Source organism: Paramormyrops kingsleyae, chromosome 19 (genome assembly GCF_048594095.1).
Source record: "Paramormyrops kingsleyae isolate MSU_618 chromosome 19, PKINGS_0.4, whole genome shotgun sequence".
In the NCBI taxonomy this organism is placed as follows: Eukaryota; Metazoa; Chordata; class Actinopteri; order Osteoglossiformes; family Mormyridae; genus Paramormyrops; species Paramormyrops kingsleyae.
The window spans coordinates 6,434,854-6,459,425 of record NC_132815.1 but is presented as its reverse complement, the minus strand read 5'-3'; the positions used below and the strand labels follow the sequence as shown (position 1 = coordinate 6,459,425).

Below are 24,572 nucleotides of genomic sequence, written 5' to 3'. Positions count from 1 at the left end.
ATTACTGCACCACCATTATCAGCCACAAAAGGCTGGTACATTTCTTATAATGTAACTTTATGGAGCTGCCATTTCCCTCATCATGTCACAAATGAATAATGAATCAAAATCTCTCTTCTAGCACTTAACTACAAAGCAAACGTCACACGTACAACTCCCAATCTGTGCATGTGGAACAGAGGACTGTCTTCTCCTGGGGAGATGCACTGAAGGAGGAAAAGACCTGGTCTTTTACCCCATTTTGAATCGGATGTTGCTGTGCATTTGGTAGCTTCCTCCACGGTGAGGATCTCGCCCAGCAAAGCAGCCTGCAGCACTGGGACCAAGCGCCACCCGCGGTCTGTCACATAGCTCAGATAATCAGCCGTCGGTTCCCAGAATTCTATCGCTCCTGTCACCTTCTCCCACGGCCCCTCAAGGCACCCAGCTTTCAAACCACCCCACCCCCAAAAAAATCTCCCCAAGGAATCAGCCTGACGGACACAGCCAGGGTATGTCAGACACCCTTTTCATCGACATAAAATGCAAGGTTTTTAACATCCTCTTAACACACCCACCCTTTGGATAGTGATCATCAAAAAAGCTCAGAAACACAAAAAGGTTAATTTACTGAAGGCTACAAACACTCCAACTAAAAATGTCTGAATTTCAGTACTAACCCCCCCCCCCCCCCCCCCCCAAAGCATCATGCTCCTATCACGGGGTAGCTTCCCAGGAAGGCAGAGGGACCCCAACTAGGGCTGTGTTATGTCATAACCCACTTACAGCACATTTTCTGTTATTTCAATGAATAGTTTATATAAAATGACCACATGGAAAGCCCTATTTCTTAGCGCATTTTGAATTATATACTCAACAAATAAAAGGTACTTATATTTCATCATTTTTCTCCTTTTAGTTAGAACTGGCAAATTTTCAATTAAGCATGAAACAAAATATTCATGTATAAAATATGAAAAGGTAAATAGAAAGTCATTAGCTGTTGGATTGTGTGCAGTAAAGATCAGGCAGAGTGATAAAGATCAGACAGCGCCATAAAATGTTGTGGAGCGCACGCATTCGCATAACCTAGTGCGCGTGTGGCTGTAGACCGGATATGTGCCACAGATCGCGCAGTGACTTTGCCTTCACGCAAATTTCCAGCCTGCATCTGTGCCATGTAGAAGAATGCAACTCCCAAATGACTTAAAATACTGCAACAAAATGAAAACTAACAAGCATAATACGAAATGCTAGAAGTCACACAATACATATCATCATATCGGACAGCCCTCACCTCCAGTACAGCTCTCACCTCCAGTACCTCCAATCCCCACAGCACTGCTATGAGCCATTCTGCATACAAACCCTTAAGCAAGGTCTTTCAAGGTATTTTCTAATTCTCTGATTTTTATGTGCCAGTGAATTAACATCCTCCTAAAGGTAAAAGGTACAATTCACATGTTAAATGGATCCTTCGAGGTCATGCTTCAATATTGAAAGTATGTAATTCTGTTTAGCTGTCCATCATGAAATCATGAAAAGATTAAATCAGACCACAAGTGCAAACATGATGAAGAGGAATAACACAGTACAGTGCCCCCCCACCACCCCCCACCCAGCCAAAACAAACTGCATTTTTATGGTTCACCCCAGCATTGTAAAATCCCGTTCGGCATTGCTTTCAGTTTAGCGCGCCGTCCGTCAGGCTCCTTATAAGGAAGCAGGAGCTGCTTCCCACAGACCCCACAGAGGGTCATGACTTCCCACACTGGGGACAAGGCAGACCTTTCATTAAATACTCATCTGTGGCTTGCAGCCACTGCTTATAACCCCAACATATACATACAGAGACACTACCAAATTTTTCTCATCTGATAACTCACTGCAAACTTACAATTCAAAGCATGGGTCTATTATGTGAAAGACAATCTGTTGTAAAAATACATATGAACAGCTTAACACTACCTCCTATGTACTGTATATTCTTCCCTTCCAGGCATGGAAAAAAATGCAAATTTTCTCCCTTTAACTGTGGCTTGTGGACAGCAAACAAACACAGAACTATTTACTGTAAACAGAGTGCAGAAACAGCTCAGGCCGCTTGCTTGGCTGGCTGATAAGCCGGCTTCATAAAGTGCTTTCAGAAGAAATCGCAAAATGGGTTTATCTTCACACAAGAGGGCAGTCCACCATCCTTACGACTCCCCAAATGCTCAGGCAGGGACTCAGAGACCCCAGCCTCGCAGTGCCATGCTTGTTTATTAGCCTGCATTGTCCTGATGACCGGCGCTTCTTATGGCCAAGCGTGGAAGCCCACACTAAGGACCTGTCATCATAACAAATGCACACCAAACAAGAGGCTACGATCACATAGGAATGTGATAGGTAATGGGGAAGGGGCTGGACACTCCCCTGGAGAGGAGGGCCTGGTCAAGGGTCACAGGCACGTCCCTCCCCACTGGGCTGCTGCGCACTAACCACTTTCCTCCCGGTCCCTCTCCCCGCCCCCAGCACCCAGCTCTGCCTCCCTTAAACTGAGGGACGAGCTCACAGAAGCTTCCAGAGACCCTGCTCAGCCTGCTGGACAGAAGCCGCCCCCATCCCTCCTCCACATTCACAGCGTTAACTGGGAACCTGCGCAGCAGAGCATCGGCACGCCGCACCACCGTGCCAGGTAAGCCTGACACCACACCCGCTCATCCAGTGCTGCTCAGCAAAGAGGGGTTCCCCAGGTGCTGGTGGAAAATACACGATTGGGAGAAACCCCAAGGGTGAATTCAGGAACTCCTCAGGAAGCACCCTGAGATCTACCATTTCATGTTAGTGTGGAGCCAACAAGATGAGAAACATACTTTAGCTTTACCAAAGTTCAGATCTTTAAAATATTTTTGAGAAGCTTAATTTATTATAGTTTAAAACAGGAAAACTTGTTTGTTTAACTAGTCCATGCCAAACAAAAAAATAAAAATAAAATTGTGCTATCAACAAGGGATAAATTAAAGTTTTCGTATCTGCCTTCCAACAAGCCATGAAATGCACTTGAGCAGATCTGCAGCATTACAGTGGGAAATTCTGGCTTCAAAAATGCATGAGAGTTAGAAAACTCCATACAAGGACATCGTACTTAATGTGCCGCCATCTTTGAGCTATAATAAATACTTCCACTTAATAACAGAAGCATGCAGTTCACCCTCTTCAGACAAGATAAGTTGGGTGAAAATAAACTTAGTGTGCAAGATAAACAAAAGGAGAGGATATTAAACAAAAGACCCTAGATGTTGCCACAGACTTTGGGCTTATAACCAGGCAGTCTCTCTCTGAACGTACCTAGCTGTTATCCCACAGATCCCACTCTGTTGGCTATTAAATGCAATATCAAGAAGGAGCAGCAAGACAGGTGGAACCCAGAGGGTTGATGGGATATATGATGGACCTGTGGGGGCCCCTGTTGGCAACCCCTGCACATGCATGACTCTTAGTGAAATTTGCATTTAGGCAAAATGAGCACTGTTCACACAAACAGGTGTTTGTGGACAACAGGAGATTTTTAGCACGCTCAATAATGGCACAGTTGTGTCCCGCCTGGAAACAAACAGTCTATCACAGACTGAAGGCATCACAAACAGCATTCAGTGCTACAGCCCGTAACCTACAAGCATGAGAAAAGATTGGTTCTAGAACTGCCGGTCATTTTCCAATCTATATGACACACCTAAGACTGAAATATGGACTGTGAACAGTGGATAGAAGTATTTATAATCATCATGTAAGGGTGGCTGTCTTGTGGGCCTAGCATGAGAACCAGTGCCAGTCTCGGTTTTACCTGGGCCCCCCTTCAGACCTAGTGTGATACTTTACTGCTCCCACTAAGCACTCCCATGTCATCATGGAAAGTTCTTTGCCAGTCTGGGTGGCCAATGCCAGCTAGAAGCCTCTCCAAAGATGACCTATTCCAGCAGGACCTTCCCCAAGACAACAAGCAGACAGGAAAAGTCACCGAAGTCGCTGGGGAACTCATAGACCAACTGCAAGATTTCCTTCTTAGGTTTGATTCAATTCCTTCTCTGTCTGCATCGGTCAGTTTTACAAGGCCTGGCTAATCTCAGTCCAATTGACTAAATGAACCTCCAAAACCGTCCAGCTAGCTCCCACACAATCTTTAGCTTACAGATTTAAATGCCAACTCTGCTGTGATTAGGTGTTCAGATTGCAGAACAAACTACCTTAATTTGGGCCCACAGGGGTTGTTAGTAGTGTCATCAGTCTCAGACAGGAAAATTAGAGCACTCTCATAAATCCTTGACTGCTGGAATGCTGGCAATGTCTAGTGTTGACACACGGCGCTCGGACTAGGCATCATAACGCTATTATCTCAGGGTCATGTGACCCTGGTGACATGGGCACCAGCGGCAGCTGCGGTGTCAGATTAAGGAATGACTCACCCAGAATGGGACTATGCTCCTCTACAGAAGATTTCTGAAGTGGCTCAAAACAAAACAAACTGCCTCTCAATGTTTGCATAGGTAAATAAATTTCACTAGGGTCTGGGGACACCCGGAACATCATCTGTTATGTACAATAAAGGAAGCAGATCCTTGGCAAGAGTGCAAGTTTATGCAGACTGAGCCAGAACTGGGAGTACCCTTTAGCAAGATGACTGGGTTGGGGAGGTGCAGCAAAAACTGCAGCTTGGGTAACCCATCATTAAATCACAGCAGCAATGCTTAGTCTGTTCAGCACTGACTATGAAAGAGGAAAAAGCTGCATAAATACTCTGCACAAAAAGAATCAAGCATAAGTGAATCAGGTAGCACAAGACTCGGTTCACAGTGACAGCTTCATTATCATGCCATTAAGCTAATCCAGGGACAAGGTGCTAGATATAGCCAGCAATGGGAAATAAGCAGAGATGTTAGTATGTCCTGCAGCCTCTCTATCCATGAACTGCACTCACATGCAGAAAGGAAGAGCCAGGATTGTCAGCGCCTGCTTAGAAGCTTCACTTCGCACTCACTACCCAAAATACAAGCTTCACTGGCAGAGAGGTGGGGCCAGGTTGTAGGAAGTGGGACTTAGTGGACCAGCAGCCTCCAAAGAAATTCCTCCAGTGCAATGACTGGTCCTGACAATCTCCAAGTCTCCACCACGCCTCTGCACACACTGTTGGCAGTTGGGGACATGGGGGGCAGGGAAGGACGGGCCAACTCCCCCTCTCAGTGCAGGAAGGTCATCACTAAGAATAACCAGCAGCGCATAGCTGTGGTGAGGCAGATAGCGGCTGTTGGCGCCTCTGTGGCGCTTTAGTGTTGAATTCCTCAAAGGAGTCATCAAAGCAGGAGGCCCAGGGTGTCAGGCCCTCAAGCATGACAACACACACAAGGGTCTCAGAAGGCTGCACTGTAGCAGAGAGGGCAGCGTGAGGATGTGGATGAAACTCTGCACTGAGCCCTAACCCTGAAAAGCAGACAACCATCTCTGTTCATGCTGCTCTGCTGATGCAATTAAGAGTGATTTATATTACACCAAGTGATATCAGACCAACCACCAAGATCTGTGGTGCCAAACTTGTGTGACATAGCCGTGGAGGACAGACAGAGCGGCATCTAACAGGTCGTATTAATTGTCCCATGTTCTGCAACCTGTGCCGCTGGGGACAATGACACATTTAGCTGTTGTGCTAATCCCACTGGCTACTCTGCTGATAGCTGCTCTTATATGGATCTAATATGGATGAATTGGGAAGAACATTACAAACCACCTGCACCAGCACAGTGCCTACCTGTGAAAATCAAACACACAAAAGCACGGCCAAAACAAGAGCTCACTGATTGTAGGGGAAAAAACCAGCCTCCACTACTGCCAATTTTGTTAAACACACAACAGATCATAAGAACAACCTTCTGGGTGTCATTCACAGCCAAATCCCTCCGTCTGCAATCCTACTATTTCTAGAACAGTATGAACCCAACTGAAAACACCAGGAAGTGAATTGTGAGAGTGGAGACCCCATGCTCATAAAGTAATTCTATCTATTTTGACAAAGCCCTCAAGAACTTGTAGTTCAGGGGCAGGGGTAGGGTTCAAGATTCAAGGTTAAGGGGCTACAATGGTTGATGAATTACTAGCACTAGGGTTGAAGGAAAAGCATCCAGAAAACCCAATGAAGACTGGACTTGGTGACAATAAAAAAAACCTTTTGAAACATCCAACATGTGTGTACATGGTAGTGGAAAAATCTTTCCATGACAATAGAAAGCCGGTCAATATTTTTACAGGAAGAGTATCTGGAGCTGAACAAATATAGCAGCTGGTTCAGAGTGTTTGGATTCTCTCGTGTTTAAAAGAATACCCCACGTTCTGTTTTTTCTCCCTAATTTGTTCACTCATTCCCCTTCTTTGCTGCTCCCTTCCTCAGCTCCTCGAAGTCCCCCTCACCCTCGGGCTCATCGGACCTCCACGGCCATATCCGGCACCACCTTCACAACCACACCCTTCTGCTTCTACCCTCTGCATCCCTCTCTAAACTAACCTCCAGCTTAGTGTACGCTCTTGCATCTTAATCCCCACAACCACCCCCTACCCGCCTCACTGTCCTAAGCATGGAGAAGGTGCAGCACATGACTCGCTCCGCCATCCGGAGGGCATCTACTATGGAGGTGCCCCCCCAGGCTAAGCAGAACCTGCAGGACCTCTTTGTCAACTTCTGCCTCATCCTCATCTGTCTGCTGCTCATCTACGTCATTCTTCTGCTGATGTGAGGGGGTGTGGCTCTGCACCAGCTACCCAATAGGACGACTGACTGTGTGGGGGGGGGAGATGGAGTCAAGTCGTAGCTAGATAAATAAGGGAACTACCATTTTTTCAGAAAATGTGTTTGGGCCAAGTTTGTATTAGAATTTAAAACCTTGCATGGTCCGTCTGCACCCCTGTTAAGCAACCACTAGGACTTTTTTGTTGTCACTTCTGCGGTTTGCTAAGAGGGAGAGGATGGTCCATCTGGGCTTTCCAGCCACCAAAGGATGATGTGTGAAAGTGGGGCTACAATGGTTGAACAAGAGGCCACCGGGGTCGTGCTGCTCTTCACCCCTGCTCTACCCCTACCCCAAGTCCCACCATGATATGTCATGACGGCTTTCATCTGGGAGCTCCTTTCTAGTTCTGCTGTCGCATTGTCCCTGTTCCCACTCAACTGTGTTGAAATAAATGGGGTATGTAATGAAAGCAACAGGAATCCACAGTGTCTAAATGAACCATGCTGTGATGTTAAGCCCTGACCTTCCCTTGGCCTTGAGTAAAACAAGCCAAGCTACTACTGAACAGTAACCATGGCGTCAGCACTAAGATCACCTTGTGCAGGCCTGTTTTGACTGTACACTCTTTCACGTTATATATTTAAAGCTGCGAGATTTAGATTGTTAGCTTTCATAATACTTATTACAGTGACTCAGAATCAGCTATAAAGAAAAACAATACACATTTGCCAGTATATAAAAAAGCGGCACTGAATTTTGCTTATGCATGGTATGCAATACTCAGACTAGTAAGTTGTCCTCATTCCAGTGTTACAAACTTGTACATTAAAAAAGAATCAGTTAATGTCACACTGCACAGAGAGAACAATAATAAAAGTATTAGTCATTTTCTTTAAAATTAACCAATATACAAAGATTTTCAGCCACTTAGTGTTATGAACCAGCCCTGTCATGTTCAGAAAACACCCACAGCAAGTTATGACACCCCTATGAATTTGAATTCCAGCACATTCTGCCCTTGAGCGTGGTAACAGCATGACACACAGATGCACACTGGCTAAGCCAGCAGTACAGTGACACATACTAGTGAGGTAAGATATATTGCCACTGTGTATAATGGACAAAGTCCATCGTGAGGGTTTGACTGTAACACTGTATCCTTCGCTATGAACAGCTGTATATCTGCCACTGTAGCTGAAAAGAGGAAGAAGCAGGATGGTGTGACCTCCGCTGCTCACTCCCCATTTCACCAGGCTGAAGCACCCCTCTGACAGCTGGACCCTCGACCGGATCCCTGACAGCCCCACAAAGCTTCCTGTCCAAGTCTGGTACATGCTGCTCAGCAGGCCCACATCCATGGATCTGGTCAACAACCGCGGCCTCAACCTGATCCTCAATTTCCTGCTTATTGTGGTGGTGCTGATTCTCATGCTCATCCTGGTGAAGCTCATGTAACCATGACTCCACACTCCTGCCAAGCTGCCGCCATGGTGGAATTCACTGGGAGAGGGACCTGAAAATCAGAGTGTGATGCTGGACCTCTTCCACCAGGAGGAGCTAGAGACAATTGCTGCCATGGCCTGTTCATTATCTCCACTGTCTCTCTCAGATTCAGCAAAAGGTCCCTTTTTTGGATCTTTTTTTTCTAAATAGCACCACCAAATGATAACACTAAAGTAATCATGCTCACTATCGGTAGTATTTAAAAATGTAAGCCATACAAGCTAATGATTTTATTAAAAAGTATAAATTCCAGACTCCCAGGTGACATGAAATCCTTGGATTTGTCTCCCTCTAGTGGCAGTAAATCACATCACATTTGTTTCTTTAAAAAAAATTAAAAATCAGTTGTCAACATAGGGGTAATACCTAATATGACTGGATAGTATCACACCAAGCTGTTTTTTGAAATATTTTTAAAAAGATAAGCCACCAAATATTCAGGACTAATCAACAGGACATGCAGAACGGGTGACGACTAAGATGTTTCCGTATATAAAAGTCAAAACACAAAGTTGCTTTTTTTTTAAAAAAAAAAGGTTTAAATACTGACTTCTGTTTTACTTTTAAAGTTAAAAGCCATGTGACAATATTTACCAAACGATAAACTTTCTGCATGTTTTAGCAACATCCCTTTAATTTCTTACAAGCCTTGCGTAATTAAAGGGTGATTTGTTTCGGTTACGCAACGTTCTCATACCAGTGGTCCATGTGCACATGCTGTGAGATGTTGCTGATTCAGAGGTAGTTTGTATACCATTCTGTGAAAAAGCTTATGAGAAAAAATCCAACTCAGACCATCTTAAATGTGTGACTAGACCCTGTATCCTCCACCATGAACAGCTGCATATCCTGCCACTGTAGCCAAAGAGGGAGAAGCAGGATGGTGTGACCTCCGCTGCTCACTCCCCATTTCACCAGGCTGAAGCACCCCTCTGACAGCTGGACCATCGCCTGCCGGATTTGTCTCCCCACAAAGCTTCTTGTCTGAGTCTGGTACACGCTGCTCAGCAGGCCCACATCCATGGGTCTGGTAGTGGTAGTACAGGTACAAGGAAGATGTCCCAACAAAACCCATCGATAAATCAGGAGTGCCTCTTACACAGCGGTAAATGTGTGCCCAGCCACTGACTCCCCCAGCTGCTTTTAACACACAATACATAAAAGGCACAAGCTATTTCTTGTTTCCTCGCACTCCATCATTGATCTGTTACATCTTGTGAAACATTTGAAGTAATAAAATGCTAGTCCCTACATTTAGTATCTGCTGTCATATTTGTACTAGAAGCAGTGGCTTAGAGGTGGTACAATCTACAAAAAAAATTCACAGTAGTTTCTCTCTCCATTTTCTATAACTGCACAGGGAGACCCATTACAGAGTTCACACACACACACACACACACACACACACACACACACACACACACACAGGAAGCACACACTTCAGGCACTGTAGACAACAAAACCACATGTTTTTTTGACAGAAAGCCCAAGTTTATAAGGAAACTCATGCATACACAAGCACATTGTTTCAGAAGTTGAATTTAAATCACAAGGGATTTGCTAACTGAAGGAATGACCACTAGTTACTAGGGCTGAACGATTTATCGATTTCAAATCGAAATCGCTGAGATTTAGGACATACATTATATACACTGCTCAAAAAAATTAAAGGAACACTTTTTAATCGGAGTATAGCATCGAGTCAATTTAACTTCTAGGATATTGATCTAGTCCGTTAAGTAGCAATGGGGGTTGTTAATCGGTTTCAGCTGCTTTGGTGTTAAAGAAGTTAACAACAGGTGCACTAGAGGGGCAACAATGAGACGACCCCCAAAACAGGAATGGTTTAACAGGTGGAGGCCACTGACATTTTTCCCTCCTCATCTTTTCTGACAGTTTTTCACTAATTTTGCATTTGACTACAGTCAGTGTCACTACTGGTAGCATGAGGTGACACCTGGACCCTACAGAGGTTGCACAGGTAGTCCAACTCCTCCAGGATGGTGCATCAATATGTGCCATTGTCAGAAGGTTTACTGTGTCTCCCAGCCCAGTCTCAAGGCCATGGAGGACATTCCAGGAGACTCTAGGAGAGATGGACAGGGCCGTAGAAGGTCCTTAACCCATAAGTAGGACCAGTATCTGCTCCTTTGTGCAAGGAGGAACAGGAAGAGCACTGCCAGAGCTCTACAGAATGACCTCCAGCAGGCCACTGGTGTGCATGTCTCTGAGCAAACAATCAGAAACAGACTTCATGAGGGTGGCTTGAGGGCCCGACCTCCACTGCCCAGGACCGTGGAGCTCGATGGGCATTTGCCATAGAATACCAGAATTGGCAGGTCCACCACTGGCGCCCTGTGCTTTTCACAGATGAGAGCAGGTTTACCCTGAGCACATGTGACAGAAGTGAAAGGGTCTGGAGAAGAACATTATGCTGCCTGTGACATTGTTCAGCAAGACAATTTTGGTGGTGGGTCAGTGATGGTCTGGGGTGGCATATCCATGGAGGGACACACAGACCTCCACAGGCTAGACAACGACACCTTGACTGCCATCAGGTATCAGGATGAAATCCTTGGACCCATTGTCAGACCCTACGCTGGTGCAGTGGGTCCTGGGTTCCTCCTGGTGCACGACAATGCCCGGCCTCATGTGGCGAGAGTATGCAGGCAGTTCCTGGAGGATGAAGGAATGGATACCGTTGACTGGCCCCCATGCTCGCCTGACCTAAATCCAATGGAACACCTCTGGGACATTATGTTTCAGTCCATCCGACGACACCAGGTTGCACCTCAGACTGTCCAGGAGCTCAGTGATGCCCTGGCTCAGATCTGGGAGGAGATCCCCCAGCACACCATCTGTCGTCTCATTAGGAGCATACCCCGACATTATCAGGCATGCCTACAAGCACGTGGGGGCCATACAAACTACTGCGTACGATTTTGAGTTACTGCAATGAAATTTCGGCAAAATGGACCAGCCTACCGGATAATTTTTTTCACTTTGATTTTTGGGGTGTCTTTGAATTCAGCCCTCTGTAGGTTTATCATTTTCATTTCCATCAAACGATGTGGCATCCTTTCGTTCCTAACACATTACCCAGTCCATATCAGTATAGATATACAGCATGATTTTTCCCCCATTGAGATCTGATGTGTTTTCAATGCGTTCCTTTAATTTTTTTGAGCAGTGCTCCCTATGTGATAGTTATGCTCACCAATCAGAAGTGGCCCGAGACGACGGAGTATATGCCCACAAACAGCAAACACGTGAAACCCAAAGAAAATGCTGCATTCGCGGTGCAGAAAAAATACTGATTCCGCTACTGAGTTGTAAGTGAATTGCCTTCCTATTTCATCGTCCGAGATTGTTTCAGAAAGGTCCTATCATCAATAAAACTGGCAACTTTTAAACACCAGCAGCGACATACTTCAACGTATCACACCTTTTGTTTTTGTTAATGGGAAATCGCATTAGCATAACCCATCAAAACAATGAGACAGTCAGTAATCCCCACAGCAGCGGAGTCTGTGACCCCCAGAAAAGCCATAGAACCCATAATACAGTCGTGTTTATGTCATTTGTTTTTGTGGTCATTGATTTAAGTATTGATTTCCGTAGATTAATCTTGTGAAATTAATATTAATCCCACAACAGTAATAAAATAAAAGCCTCGCTTTAACATAAATACTAAAAGAACAGATCGCTTTAATCGCAATTACAGTTGGGTATAGGCATGGTCTTATTTAGAAAAGACATTAAAAAGTGACGCATGTAATGTTTTCTCATTCGCTTTATATTTGTCAGAGCAACAAGGCAAAGGAATGATATGCCGCTTCAATCGAAAACTGCATTTCATTTCAAAAGGCCAACTTTGCTCAGCTGCCTGGAGTGAGTTTGTGTTTGAGACGAGTCTGCCCATACATTTACGTGGATGTAAGAGTTTTATTACCATGTAAATATTCTGTAGGGTTTGCAAACTGCCCTAACATTTTTAATGCAGCTAATTCTAAGTTCATGATGGAATAATTTAGATTTGCCATAAGATTTCTTGCGTGAGAGTCTGAAAGCGTGTTACCCAAACCCATGAGAGTTTGCAACCCTGAACAGATACATTTTTTGTTTCCCCTGAATTGATTTGTATAGAGAATAACCATATACAGTTGTTAAAAAGCGGAAACTTTGACCAACATGAAATCACCAATAAACTACGTCTATTTATTCGACATTTTATAAAATGCATACTACGTTCAAAATTTTTCCAGCTTTACGATTTCAGAACAGCCACTCTGTTATGAACATTGCAGCTTTTTGGTTGAGAATGTTAGGATTTGCTGCTGTTAACACTAATAACAAATTAGCGCAAACAAAAGGGCTGCATACACCGAAGGAGTCCTTGCTTGTTCATTGGCGTGGGAAATGTGGTTCTAGTGTTATTAGGGGACCGAGCTGTTTGCAAGTTCGCTATTGTTTTTGCTGCAATTGTATTGATTATTACTTTATTTAACTTAACACACCACATCTTTAAATTCTCATCCTTGCATTAGAATATAGACCAGTTCATATTTTGACGGTATCTCACGTGGTAATGCTGCGTCATATGTTTTAAATTTATGGACTATGGAATATTGAACTGAAGATTGGCATATAAAAAAAATATATCGTATGAAATCGTAATTGCAATGTCTGTCAGAAAAATCGCGATTAGATATTTTCCCCAAATCGTCCAGCCCTACTAGTTACCTATATTGCTTTTATATATTGAAGACCACCCATATCCATGAGTGAAATGTTGCAAGACCTATTGCGGTTGTCTGAAGCCATGGAAAACACTGAATCATGTGCCCTATATATTGCGTGCTTTTTATGTATGTACATATGGTAAACTAATTAAATTACGCACAGTAAGAAATTACCGAAACTAAATACAATAATAAAGTATATTGTACATTATTGCACGGTATTGTATCCTGTAGTCTTTCAGGATGCGCTTTACCGGCTTTTGTGCTCTATCACTTGGTGGAGCATAAAAATTGTTCCAATGACATGTGTTTTATTGTGTTATATTTTCAATCACATTAGTCTTTAACTTTCAAACAAATAAGGGAGACAATGAGAATAAAGCCACAGGAGATGTCACTTAAGTTATTGTTATTATCTGGGCTTAACCGGTAGAGCTTATGGTGAAATGTGATTTGAGCCGGTAGAGCGCACATTAAAGTGGCACCCTGCACACTATCAAATAAAAGGATTTCTGACGTTTTAGCCTAATTCTTATGAGACAGAGCATGAAAAAATATGTATCAAGGGTTGACTAAACAATGAAAATCATGCTTTTTATACATATTTATACAAATAGCGTGGCAACAAATGCGATCGCTGAGAACGCTAGAGACAGACTGGATGAAAGTTCTGGGGAAGCGTGGATGCGGGAATGAAGGGAGATGTACCGAGCACGACTGGGCTGAAGGATTTCATCATGTTACAGCCTGTGCTCCTTTGGCGAGTGGTTTGAAACTTAGGAACCATCTATTTCTGGAATTTCCCTTTTTTCAGACCATTGTAAACTGTGCAGTGTTTCCCCTACCATTATATTAGGGGGCGCCCCGCCCCCCCAACGGCACCTCCCCCCCCCCTTGAAAGTCAAGTTAATTTAATTTTCTATATAGTGCCAGATCACAACAGAAGTCATTTAAGGTTACCTTTCCTATAGAACAGGTCTATACATTGTCCTTTTATTAAGCAAACTAAATAGCCTCATGTTATTTATCTTATTTACATAACAGCTTGTCGTTTTTGTCTCTAAACGGTCGTGCGTTTACAATTCTCCTGTGCTCTCTGTATCGCACATGGCGAAGTTCTGCCCCAATGCGTGTGGAAAAACACATGCATGCACACACAGGTGAGCACACTCCCCCAGTGGACAGAGAGCGTGCGTCGGAAAATAATAAAAATTATTTATTATTTTAAAAATAATAAATACGTTTCACAATGGGATTTTCTGCTTTAAATTATCACAATTTTAAGCTATCAGCTAACACTTTTAAAGCCTAACAGTTAATGTATTTGCAGGTCAAGACAAACATCCACAATAGGCTGCAAGGAGACCATCTTGCAGCCTGCCTGCGGATCACAATAAATGGGCAAGATGTTTCTCACTTCCCATATCAAGAGGCTCTAGAAATGTTCTTCCAGAAGCCCAGAAAGATACACTGCAGTGCCAAAAGCTGCATAGTTTGTGGATAATTGTCATAAAAAGAAATGTTCTGATGTTTAGTTCAGTTGTTATATTGACTGCTTTCATTAAAAGAAACACATGAACACCATGAACCTGTTGGTGTCCGTCTGCCCCCCCTCCTCCAAAGCTGTAAATTTAGGGGAAACACTGCTGTGGATAACAAACCGTGGATACGAGAGTCCCACTGTACTTATGTACTTAGTAATAATCTTTAAGAAGAACATCACCCTTAGCAACAGTCACAATCCAAAAGTATCCAACGTAAGGCAGTGCCCTTAACCAGCACAGGACCTACCTGTGTAAGCTCTGCATCTTGCCTAAGCCGGTCCCTCTGCTGTTCCTGAAGCCAGGGGCCACCCCCGCAGGGGTCCGAAACAGGTCGGTAGTCCACGGGATTGGTGTGCATCTGCTCACTTAGCCACATCTGGGTGCGCACGGAGGACTGTATGGGCGACCCTCCCACTGTACCTCTCTGCCCGGGGGCCTGGAGCCCTGCCATGGGAGGCCTGCTCTCTGGCAAGGCACTGAAGGTCAGGTCCAGTGTACTGGGCTTGATGGCCAGGGAGGCAGAGGAATCTGTCGTACCACTTAAGTCATATCTGTACCGGGACTCTGAGCCCAGTGGCAGCGCACTGAGGCCCGAAGTGACGTCCAGGCGCAAGTGTTCTAGGCCATGCTGGAGGCTGCCCAGCCGAGAGCCATACTGGAGGCCTCGGTCCAATGAGCCGTGCACATCTGCCCTGCTGCTGGCTCTACTGTGCATGTTGCCCTTGTCTGGTCCTGCCAGGCGGGTCAACGATGACCAGCGGCGCACAGGACGCGGGTCCTTCATGTCCAGCGGGCCATTGAGGGGTGTTGTAGGTTGCGAGGAGCTCCAGCGCCCACCAGTGGAAAGGCTGTTGAGCTTGGAGCTGGAGGGGGATGGCATGACATGAGCTGTGGGGATGCTAGCTTGGGGCCGCAGGGGCTGGAAGGACAAAGTCCCACTGGAGCTGGAGTGATCTGGACCAGAGAAGAAGGACAAAGAAAGTCAACAGAGGATATAAATAAGCAACAATTTCTCCAAAAACCAAATTCAACTAACCCAGCCAGACTGCCAAGCATCAAGCTATTTAGCTCTCTTACACTACAGAAAGCCCCAGCTGGAGTTAAAAGAGGCTTCTAGAAACTTGCTGTTTAGGGCTGAGCCTGGTACAATCCTGATGCTTAGCAACCAGCAGCACAGCAGTCCCCATGTAGACTGTGCCTCTGAATACCAGATCCCAGTGTTTTAGCTCATCTCTTCTGCTATCAAATTTCTTAGGATTTAGAAACCATTTTAATATTTAACACACCCCATCAGCTGCCTCAAAGTAAGCTAAAAACTGAAGTCAACCAAAACGAGAGGCACCACTGTGCATGCAGCTCCCGAAAGAAACGAACACCCAAGAAGAACAGAGCTTGAATGCGGAAAAGCTGGTGCGTCTGTTACAAGGCACTCAAGCACATTCCACACACCAGTCCAAGCAGCAATGTTAATCCCCCAGCTACCCTGCCACTTGACATTACTTAATTTCATTGGGCAGATACTGCAGAGTGGTACAAATACAGGTCAAGCGAGAAATTGCAGCATCACACATGGAGCTCCCTCAGCAGTACTGATACTCAGCAGCATCCAGGTACTCACTATGTATTCCACTTGAAGAAATGTGTGGCACCACCACTGTAAGCAAGTACAAGACATGAATTCACAGTTGTAGCATTGTTTGAGTGAAAGATGCACATCCCTAGTGGATCCAAAAATATTAAATAATCCATAAATACGGAAACTAGCTGACAATACTATGGAGAGTGCTTACCTCAAGAGAAATATGGATTATAAATAACACTTTGAATTTTAAAAAATCATTTTTTGCTATCAGGTTTTGTCCTCACCAAGGATACATCTAATCTGACCGACTATAATTAAACCGTTGACAGTAACAAGAGTCATTTCCCAACACTCACCACAAGAGGGCAACATGCTACCGGACTGAGGCCTTGTTAGTCTCATGCTAAAAAGGCAAGGATTTTGTGTGGGGGCTGTCAGACTACCTTCTCTGGTTTTATATAAACTGACCCATCTAAAGGAAACCAATTAGCATGGAAACTGCATAAAACATGCAAATCGGTTTTCTGTGCACACTAGGAACTAACCTTGTTGGTTCTCCAGACAAGCAATCTTAATGACAAACCATAAAACTCATTTTACTGAGAAATGTGCAGCTATCAATAGCATAAATGCATCGTCACAATGCCCAAATGGCTCCAGTCAAATCTATTGCTTGTGTCACATTGACACTGCCCAAACACTCACACCCAAGCCAAACTGTACGTCAGCGGTTACATGAGGGAAAGCACGGCGTCTGTGCTGAGAGATTAGAGGCAGTCTAAAAGTAACATGCAATTTTACTAGCAGATTCAACACCTGTTTGTCAGTATATAAAATCTGAGTGTTTTTTGTCACTAGACTTGAGACCACTGCAAGCACTTCTAGAGTCCACTGGGGAGAAGCTAAACCAGTCATCACAAAGTGCTTCTTTGTTGATACTCGTTCTTCAGGCAACTGCAGGACAGCTGACAGGGGTGGGCCAACAAAAAGAAAGCACATTCCACATCCTGCACCGGGCACGGCCCCCCCTTGGATGCTGCCCAACACAGTGGGGGGGGGGGGGTTACAGCTTCACCAGAGCCCACGGTAACCTCAGTGACCAATGAGGTAATTCAAGTTTAACATTTCTCCTCCATTGCCTATTTGTGGCCCCCAATATTTCTCAGTCACTGGTATTCAGCTTCATATGCTATGGCAATATATTACCAATTTTTTTGAAAAATGAAGCAAGTAGAGTGAATACAGCACAGAAATGGTATGGTTTCCAGAGATGTCTCTCATATGGCATCATTTTTTGCAGCAGAGCACAGAACGTAAAGCTTTTCAACAAATGAGTTTAAAATTCATGACACAATAGAAGTAGAGTGAAGAATACAGTCTTTCAGCTCCTAACTATATATGGATGCAGAACATTTTCGAACATCTTAGTTTTATGGAAATCTTGCTAGAAGGGGGCATTCCAGACTCATGGACTAAATGCCCAGAAAAGGTAGCTCATCTGGTTTTGATTTACGCCATGAGCCAAGGCAGACAGGCCCATGCAGGTCCTAAAGTCTGCACTGCTAAACCTGTCTATTTATCCCAGGAGGCAAATAATTTTTTCCCATTATTTCACAGAATCATCACCTCCCATTGTATGGGAGGGGGCTTCTCAAAAGCAAGGTTAGCTTTAGCTGTAGTGGATGCTCTCTTCACAGGTAGTGGTACTAGAATATAGGTCACATTAAGTCAATGTCTAACCCCACCTCCACCCTTTTCCCAGGTGCAACAACCCTGTCCATGAATCAATTCCCCAATTTTCTGGAACAGAACACTAGCAATCCAGTCTTCAGTCTGCTTCTAGCACATTTCCACATAAGATGCTGCTTGCTTTACAATGGTTCGACATATGTATATTGATGTGATGGCGATGCACATACATTCAGAAGTTTACTTTGAATTCTGATGTGTTCCCAAACTAGTGATATGCCGTACGGTATATTCCACTGATGCTGGACAATGGCAGCAATGCTTCCAGTCTCTGTAGTGATTGCAACACACACACGTTCTTGCAGCATTTCCCCTCATCCCAGACTGGCCAGGAACCCCAGAACTGAGGTGTGTCACAACTACTCAAACCTACACATAATCTAAAAAGTTAAATCCTGTGCCGCACGAGCAGCATACACATTGTGGAGATTGTACTAAACCTGCAACTGCTATATCTTTGACCATTTCAAATCAACCTTAAAATAGTCAAGGCTCAAAAATTAACCCTTATTTATCCACCTGCATCTCACACCATCTGCCAGTCTATTCTAGATAGATTTATTTGTGTTAAGCAATAAATAACTAGCCTGAACTAACTAGCCGATTCATACAAGTATGGTGTTGAGAGGTGATGAACATTCCCTCAATGCACAATCAGCAAAAGGACAGAACATAACTGCACTTCACTAATGAACTTCACTAAGACCATTGTTTCCTTCATGTTTCTCCTTCAAGTGACTCATCTAGATTATACTAAAGGTTTATATTAGGTTCCAACCCAACTGTAGATATTGGGCAGCACCCAAGGCGCATAAGCAGCAAACCAAATTAGGATCTTAGCAGTAATAAGTAATAAGTAGCTTGTGTAGGATAGAGCAGCGAATGAATGGTAGAAAAGGTTAAATGACATACGCTGTACAGGGGACACAAAAAAACCAGAACAGAAGCCTGTTAAGAAAGAGGGGGAGGAGCATATTTTAATAGCTAATAACATGTGTTGTGATGTGTAGTATTCCTGGAGGGGTGCTGTCAGGCAATCAAACATGTGTTTTTGGAAGCTCAGCCCAGCAACACAGGAACAGGAAGGGGTGGGGGGGGCACAACACTCATTCAATTGTAAGTGAACAGCAGCAGTCTGTAGAGGAGCAGCAGTGCACGGTTGTGGTTCAAAGTAATTTAACCAGCTGCAGATCTGCAGATTCCTCTGGTTTCAGTGAGATCTGATGATGTAACCAGCAAAAGACCCAGGGCGCCAAATGGGAATATGAGCAGTCTGGAGGACCATGACTGCCTGGTATCAGAACTCCAGATAATGGGCGCCGGATTTTCAGTACTATACTGACGTTAGTTACACCCACAATTCAGAGTAGTAGTAAGCTTAAAATATTAACAAGAGGTGTATTGTGATGCCCAAAAGAGAGTAATCAGTAATCATTTAAAATCATATGAGACGCATTTTAAGTGTCGATGTCATCGACTACGCTGACTAATCACGGCAGCCCTAGTTTTCACTATTGATTATATCAATAAATCCAGTAATCTACAGATTACTCGGATGATTCATTGAGTAATCGGTAATAATATATAAATCAATAAATAATAACAAATACATACATTGCAATTGGTGTGCACACATACGGTCAATTTAGGAAGTCCAATTCACCTACGTCGTATGTTTTCGGAAAGCAGAAGGGAACTGGAGGGTCCGCCAAAAGAGCCACACACACACACACAGGGTGAATATGCAAACTCCACACACACAAGGCGGCAGTGTGCAGCGACCCCACAACCCACTGCACTCCAGCATCGTAGGTCTGTAGGATGTGCAATGTTAATTCCATGCACATGAAATTGTCACATTGCAGGGATTATGATAGTTTGGTGGGTTCAAACCACCAATGAGTTGCACTAAAACATTTTTGCTCAGTCATAGGAAGCCAAACTTAGCAAGGTGTGCAGTATTTATGATGGCTCCTTTTCAGCATCATCTAGTATACATTTAAAAAGTCTAAAGTTTACTGCCTCTTTTGCATGAGCTCTGCATGTCCTCTCTGACAGTCACATCATCCTTGCTGTTGGACTCATATATATTGTGGCAGATTTGTGAGAAATTAGAAAAATGTGAAGAGGAAAAAAGCACTTGTTACAAAAAGATGTATGAAAATATTCTGTATTACATAGAGGTGACACTGAGCAGATGCGGCACTGCTTTGTGTCTACTAGCACAATTCAAGGCACCACCAACTTATCTGACAGACACTGCTGGTAGATAAGTTCTATTTGGCTACATAGCTCATTTTCAACTCCGAAAAATCTCAACAACTTCAAATATTGCAATGTGAACTTTTCCCTGTTGTTGTTTTGCTCTAACACACAATACATTTATGAAAAATAATCTATATAAAATGGTTACACAGTAAAATCCCGTTATAACGGACTTCAGGGGACATGGCAAAACAGTCCGTTACATCCAGAGTTGCTGTATGCCCAGAACACAACTACAGAACACCATTTACTCATGCCACACCCCAGCAGACACACTTGTGGTATAGATTATTATATTGTACATGTAGTAATCCAACTTTACCTGACCAGATGCGTGACTAATATTAATTTATTAATATTAATAATCCCGACTGCGTATCTGCGCTGGACATCACCGGCACGCCACGCGCCTTGTAGTCTGAGCCTGCATGTCCGTTATAGCCGAACAAAACTAAAGCTGAAAGCGGCCCTGGGGACCAAATTGTTTGTCCATTATAAGCGAAATTCCGTTATATGCGAGCCTGCTATATCTGATGCTTTTTCTGCATGTTCTTAAAGGCGCACGGCCGGGACCAGCAGACCTCATCCGTTATATACGACATCCCGTTATAAGAAAATCCACTATAATAGGATTTTACTGTATGTATCGTACTGTATAAAATGATATGGCTAAGCAACTGTGCAAACCTTTGATCGCTTCTAAAACAAAGAAAGTAAATTTAGCAATAATTTTAGTTCACGTGACGATAAAAACAGGCAAGGCTACTCCACAAGGCTGACCTTACATTACTGGGTGAGTCCGTCAAGCCTGAATGTCTTTTTTCCAAGATGTATTTGCATTGCAGTCGTTCTGTGATATTTAAAAGTGAATGTGAAATGCAGTCATCTGTCAATATTACAGAGTAGAATTTAATGTGAAATGCTTCCATACAAATGATGCTTTTGCTATTTATTTGGACCCTCATCCTCTAGCATATTGCTGAGTTACTGATTAGGAAATACAACAAAACGTGCTTAATAGTGAAAGGAGTTTAACATGCAGGACATACAGCCTGTAAGTAAAAACATGTGGGTCAGCCTGGTATACCCAATACAACGCCACGTATAAATGACCTGGTCACAACCGGCTGTCAAATCTGACTTTTGCACCATTTGTAACAGGGGTAAATTCCTTTGGTTTAGAAGTGTTCCTAATTGTGTTTGTATTTGCAGTTTTAATAATAACTTTCAAAATAAAATTTCTTCTCTGCTTTACACAAATTGCACCAAACTGTGAATTTTGAAAAGCTATGACAGACATCACAGGCGAAATAGGTAAGGAATCCTGCTTATGTAGTGATGTCATGGGTGCCTCTTCCACCAGTGAAAGATACTGACCCTGACTGTACCCTCTGCATTACAACTCATCAACCAGGACCGGAAGAGCAGTCCACTCATGGGGGGGGGGGGGGGGGGGGGGGGGGGGGGAGTTGACAGATGGTCCCCTTTTTTCCCAGCCTGCTAGGCCACTACATCTGTTCATACAGGTCTAGCATATACAGTGTATACAGTGTACACATTAAGACATATATACCTGGGTTGCTGCCTCACCCTCACTGCAGTATTGTAGCCAGCATCAAGGGACCATCCCTAGCAAGGTGAAATGGGGAAGGCCAACTCTGCTTAAAAATGAAGGATGCTGAAACTCATCGGCAGACATTCTGTTCGCTTCAATGGGCTGCAAAAGCTGAAGCAGCAGGTCCAGCATCATGCCGACAATGGGAGGTGCGATTCTGGATGGGCATTACACAAATGTCCTTACTGGTACAGAATGGTAAGGAGTATAGAACAGAAGGAGAGAAGGCAGCACATCTAGGCTGAGAATGGCAGGAATTACATGTTTAATCAGCTTTAAAAGTAGATCAGATAATCCAGATCTAGTTATAGTAATGTGCCAAAAGTCTGCTCCACCTCCCACCCCAAGGGGGCGCCAAGTGACAAACAAGAAGCCTTTGGCCTTACGCGGGGGGGGTGGGGGTATCAGAGTTCAGGACTGCATCGGACAACATGTCAAGTAAAATTACTTTTAAGGCATGAAATCCTGGAGAGAAGTGCAATAGCAGTACTGCATACGTGTCAAAGAAGTGGTTTACATTAAAGCCCGGCTGTACCAAAAGTGCAGCAATAAAGAGGTCCCTTTAAATGCCACTAGGCCAGTATTAGCCAGTAATGATACGTTCCATTACTGAAGAACATTCAGATCCAGTAGGCTGTCCTGCCTCACATGACAACTGCTCATGCTATTCTGCTATACAATTTAATTTATTTGATTAGCTCATTCAACTCAAAAGCAAAGCTCATAACGTCATTCAACTTACAAAGCTAGGTGACTCAGAAATTTCCTCATATTAGAAAATCACCTGTCTGGGATATCTAAAACAACTACTGTATTTCAGAATAGCATGGACATAATCATGTAAAACGCTCTGAAATGTGACGTTCCCCTTTTATGTCCTTTCATCACTCATTGGCAAACATTCAGCTTTGAGCCCTGGTGACACCAGGGACCAGAGTTACTTGACAGTGAACTCCATGTTTCACATATACTGAATAGAACCACTGGGCTCTTTGAGCTCAGAGGAAGCAGCATTGGGTTTCCTTGGCAACATGAGAGAGAAGTGAAGAACTCACATGGCAGTGGGAAGAGATCAGTCTCTGAAGACAGCTATTATTTTGTGTACAAACATCCTTTTAAATGCCACTTCATACCGGCAATCCAAACTAAATTCATATATATAAAAATACATTCTTGGCTTGACAACAGGCGATCTAGGTAGGGCTGGGTGATAAAACGATAATTACTGCTATATAGATTTTGCTCAGTGTAAATATAACAAATCCTCGATAAAAGTTCAATGCAATTTAAGACCCAATTTAGTGATGTCATTTCCTCTGTGACTGCTTGTTAGGACCGGCAATGGAGCACAAGTGCAGACACAGCTGTAAAAGCACAAATGGGAATTTATTGAATAAATAAGACAATGCAATAAAAACCAGTGCCAACAAAAACTAAAAATACTATGTTTATTTCACCACTGGAAGAAGCACTGCCTTCCAGTAGAAGATGCAGAATGCAATACCGTCACAAACACCAGAAATTGTTGTGTTGCAGCTTTCAGTCGCATCCTTTATTGGTTCAAAACGGGATGCAGCATTTTATTTATCAATAGAAGGCAGGTGGCAACTCTACCAGCAATGTCAAACCTACCTCCCGTAACGAGCACCACAACAGTCAGCAAAAAAAACAGCAATAAACCGTACAGTCTGCATATTACTAGTGTTAAGCCCTACAGCAAAAAATAAATATATTATATAGAGGTGCACGGATCTCACTTTTACAGTGCCGATACAATCCCAATACCTGAACAGAGAGTATCAGCCGATATGAGTACAGATCCGATAACAGAGCTCTTTTGTATGCCAAAAAAAGCATCGTTAGTTAATTAGGCTACTAAAGCAAACACAACGTACTGTTCCACCCCATTTGACCATCTTGTTTTAAGCATTTTTGAGGCATTTACAGTTCAATCTCAATATCTTCCAAGCAAGTACACACAAGTGGCAGATGCTTAAGATGCCTCACAATTTTTCTCCCACTGTCAATAGCATCACTTATACAAGCAGTAGCAAGTGCGCAAAACAGGCCAAGATAGCAACTCCTAAACCATCCACTGCTTTATTTATATTACTCGTGTTGTCTCACACAATTGCATATTATTTTTAGTGGGATTTTCCACTAAATGCTACTTCCTCCTCTCAGAACGATGTTTTTATAACAACTGCAAATCACTGTGCTATTGATTGTTATTTCAAGCATAAAATACTTAGTTTGCAGGCATGTTTATTAGTTTGCTTTGCAAACATGCAAGTTACACTTGCTATCGTCATCCTATTATCTGATTATAAAAATATACGATGTATACAGTTACAAAATATAGTGCTCTGGGACTATTGCTGTACGCCAGAGTGGGTGCTTTCTTACCAAAAAAATACATCCTTTAAATTTATTTTGGGTGAAGTTTCCCTTTAAGCACCCAAACAATAGATATCGGTGGCTATTAGTATTGGTCAGAAATGTCCTTATCGGTGCATCACGACTATTTACTAGTGTTCTCATTTAACACAACCGTATAAAAAGGTGTCGATTTCTGGAGACTAGGGCTGCCACTAACAACTGTTTTTCTACTGATTAATTTGATCGACTATTTTACCAATTGGTCGATTAATCTAAACAATTTTCCTCCAGAAAATCACATTGACCGTTTAATTTAAGTTCATTTTAACAACAACAGTACTTTAGATAATGGACGCTGGCTTTTCGGCACTATACAAACGTTATTGTCAGCCACAATTCGATAGTCAGATTAGTAATATGCCTAAAACATACCGAATAGTACCTGTGTGTTCTCTCTCG

At 43.4% G+C, this 24,572-nt stretch overlaps 2 protein-coding genes across 13 annotated transcripts in view; one reads left to right on the top strand and one right to left on the bottom strand.

Moving 5' to 3' along the window:
- cep85l (centrosomal protein 85, like) overlaps positions 1 to 24,572 on the bottom strand; it is a 51,099-nt gene that overhangs the window by 11,599 nt on the left and 14,928 nt on the right. For 6 of the 8 annotated variants that reach the window (XM_023797109.2, XM_023797103.2, XM_023797108.2 and 3 more), the window contains exons 3-4: positions 16,142 to 16,177; positions 14,771 to 15,477 (exon numbers count right to left, since the gene is read on the bottom strand). In XM_023797109.2, coding sequence (XP_023652877.2) covers positions 14,771 to 15,477; positions 16,142 to 16,177 — 743 coding nt within the window. The remainder of the gene's footprint in view (positions 1 to 14,770; positions 15,478 to 16,141; positions 16,178 to 24,572) is intronic. The other 2 variants (XM_023797110.2, XM_023797112.2) reach the window with 1 other exon arrangement.
- Positions 2,150 to 9,490, top strand: pln1 (phospholamban 1). 5 transcript variants are annotated; one of them, XR_002836348.2, is made up of 3 exons: positions 2,456 to 2,656; positions 7,909 to 8,355; positions 9,078 to 9,490. XR_002836348.2 is itself a non-coding variant. In XM_023797113.2 (2 exons), the coding sequence occupies exon 2, from the start codon at positions 6,582 to 6,584 to the stop codon at positions 6,738 to 6,740; it is 159 nt and encodes a 52-aa protein (XP_023652881.1). In that variant the 5' UTR covers positions 2,443 to 2,656; positions 6,398 to 6,581; the 3' UTR covers positions 6,741 to 7,203. The 5 variants fall into 5 exon arrangements, 1 of the variants encoding a protein (XP_023652881.1); XR_002836349.2 differs by having other exon boundaries at positions 2,150 to 2,656; positions 7,929 to 9,490; XR_002836346.2 differs by having other exon boundaries at positions 2,150 to 2,656; positions 7,909 to 9,490.

What these genes read in the sequence shown, in the direction of transcription:
- pln1 (XM_023797113.2), top strand. Translation starts at nt 6,582, where the DNA reads ATGGAGAAGGTGCAGCACATGACTCGCTCCGCCATCCGGAGGGCATCT.